Raw genomic sequence first — 2,896 nt, 5'->3', positions numbered from 1 at the left:
ATGGGCGGCACCATCGTGGAGTGGTGCAGCAGCAGAAATGTTGGACGCAAGCAACATAAGAATCTTTGATCCATCATTACGCCCGTGCTTTGGGAGCTATGAAAACACAAACACGTCATTGTTTTCGATGGAATCATCCCATCAGCATAATTGGTTCTTCAAAGAATTGACCAAGAGGGTCGGGCTTGGTTGGCGGCAGGTCTACTTTGAGAAGTTTGTACCTTGTTACTTGCTGCACTTAGTGGGTTCATGTGGAAGGAAATGTAATCTGAAAAGCATTTCAAATTTGGTGAATCATGGCTGCAACTAACTTAATTATGACCGAAGATTTAAAATTCAATTAATGATGACTAGTTGAGAGAATAAGAGGGCTAGCTACCTAGTAGACTAGACTAGAAGGTATAGTTTAGTTGTAAAGCAAGAAAGCAAGCAACACATCTTTTTTTATATATAAGAAGGATTATCCCGCTTTATGGATCAAGTGGTGCGCAAAGCCATAGCAAGCAAGCAACACTTTTTCCTTTTTGAAAAGGAGAATAACCCCCGGTCTCTGCATCAAGTGATGCCCAAAACCATAGCAAGCAACGTATATGAGTACTACCTTGAGTGGTTGAGTATGCAAACTCAAAAAGAAGGCGTGACCATGACACGGAGCAAAAAAGATTCCAAAACCCTTCTTCCCATCCAACCTTAACAATTACCGCCCGTCAAAGAAAAAACCTTAACAACTACCTGTGGATTTACCGCTCCATCCAACTCGATTTCCTTATAATGCACGCTCCGTCCCGGAGGGGAATTTTTGGTCTATGGGGACATATGCCCCTATATGGGAATTTTTTTTAGTAATTCAACAAAAAGTCAAAAATTTCTGAAAATATTTTTGAAATAAACTTGACCTTCTATTGTACTCGTGAGAAATAAAATCCACAAAAAATATATACTTTTGACTTCTTTTTAAAAAAGATAAATTTTTGGCTAAAATAGTGTGAATAGTGACCTATAATAGCAAATAATTTTTGTCTTCTTTGCTGTGAGGTCAATTTTTGTTTTTTTCGTCGAGATTTATATATCAGTGCAAAAGTAAGTCGAGCGTTTTGTCAAAATAGTTCTTACATATTTTGACTTTTTATTAAAATATTTAAAACAATCTGCATATAGGATGCATATACAACCAGAAACCAAAGTGTATTTCCCGCTCCATCCCTCCGATATCAACCCAGCCCGAAGCGCCCCCGACACGAGATGAGGGCCGGAGATAGCAGGATGGAGGCGGGGACCACCACCACCACGAGGACGAGAGGTCGGCTGAGGCGGGTCATCGCCGCCATCGGTGGAAGGGACCGCCGTACAACGACAGGCAGAGGAGCTCCCCGTGGGTGTGGATGGCGGTGATCCTGTGCATGCTGCTGGCCATCGGCGTCCTCGTGTTGGGCGCCACGATGTTGGCCGTGTACTTGATCTACAAGCCCCAGATGCCGTACATGGAGGTGACCAACGCGCAGCTCCTGCAGCTCGACTACAGCCCGGCCGACGGCGTCATCAGGGACATAAAGTTCAAGTTCGATCTTCTGGCCAAGAACACCAACTCCAAGGTCGACACCTCCTTCTCCAGCTTCAACATCGACGTCAACTTCAACGGCACCACCCTGCTACAGCTGAGCACCGAGACCTTCACCGTCGCCCGGGAGAGCTCCGTCACGCTGCCGTACAGCGGGGAGTCGCGCGGGACGAGGCTGGACCCCGCCGGGATGCAGCCCATGGAGGAGGCGGTCAGGTCCGAGCTGGTGCCGATCACCCTGTCCGGCAAGGCGCGGACGCGGTGGAAGAAGGGCGTCTTCCTCAAGGTCGGCTTCTGGACGCGCCTCAATTGCCCCCTCGACTTCTACTACCGCACCGGCAACGTCGCGCCCATCGACCACGGCACCTGCCGCTCCAGGTCGCCGTAGCACGACACAGCCCGGGCGACGCCCATCGTCCTCCTCGGGCTCTCCTCCTCTGCTCCGCCCTGCTCTGCTTAGCCCGCCAATGGCGTATACTCTGCTACTCTAGTCATTATAGGTTCATTCGTCTTAGCGACAAGAACGTGCGTACATATGCAGCTTATACAGCATTACCGAAGAAGAAAATTACTTATACAGGCAAACAATGAAGATAGTAGTATGTAAATAGCCCAGGAAAACTATACAGCCAGCCCAATATGTGGTTCTGTACAGTACATATATTGCATATGGAGTAGCTCAAAGTTCAACTCCATCTCCTTCCGTTTACAGTTTAGTTGATTTGTTTGTTTTACTTATCACTCGCGATCGAGTTGTGGTGCGAAGATCAGCTTCGTAAAAGAGGCGCACATCATTTAAGATGCAGCACGATATCAGCATGTAATTTGGTGAAATGTCTCTGTGATCCAATGAGATTTATCGGTTCCGAAACCCTCGCCCGAACATTGTGCTAAAATTTTACTGTATTTTTCTCAAAATTGAGCGGCATGTGTAAAAAGAATTTATATTTTGCAGGAAAAGGTTCCACTCATATAAAATAAATGTTCTTTTATGTTTTTGTAAAATTTGTACAAAAACAGTTGTACATAAAAGAGCTCCACATAGCTTGAAAAACTGTTTGTATGTTTGAAAAAGAGTGTTCACATAATTAAAAAATAAGTGATCATGTATATGAAAAAATATTAGTGTATTTTACTCAAAGAACAGAGAAAAAAGAAACAAAAAATAAGGGAAAAAAAGAACGAAAACGAAAGAAAAGAAAAATTACTGCACTGCAGGACCCAGCCCATGTGTTTGACTATAGGGGGTCCCTCATTTTTGCCTGTCTGAACAAGCCTCTTCAAATTGCGACATTAGAATTTGGCCCGCGGGGCATGGCCCAACAAACCAACCAGTCA

The 2,896-nt window shown here is 45.1% G+C and overlaps 1 protein-coding gene across 1 annotated transcript; it reads left to right on the top strand.

Annotated features, from left to right (window-relative positions):
• The first annotated feature begins 1,203 nt into the window (after window positions 1–1,203).
• LOC125521451 (uncharacterized) lies at window positions 1,204–2,426 on the top strand. The gene has a single exon (XM_048686502.2). It carries the CDS (start codon window positions 1,383–1,385, stop codon window positions 1,944–1,946), a length of 564 nt encoding a protein of 187 aa, XP_048542459.2. The 5' UTR covers window positions 1,204–1,382; the 3' UTR covers window positions 1,947–2,426.
• The last annotated feature ends 470 nt before the right edge of the window (window positions 2,427–2,896 follow it).

Source organism: Triticum urartu, chromosome 7A (assembly GCF_056163025.1).
Source record: "Triticum urartu cultivar PI428250 chromosome 7A, HENAU_Tu73, whole genome shotgun sequence".
Lineage (NCBI taxonomy): Eukaryota > Viridiplantae > Streptophyta > Magnoliopsida > Poales > Poaceae > Triticum > Triticum urartu.
This window is presented reverse-complemented; position numbering and strand designations above follow the sequence as displayed.

Bases quoted from the DNA above. Each gene is read 5' to 3' on its own strand.
- LOC125521451 (XM_048686502.2), top strand. From the start codon at position 1,383: ATGGCGGTGATCCTGTGCATGCTGCTGGCCATCGGCGTCCTCGTGTTG.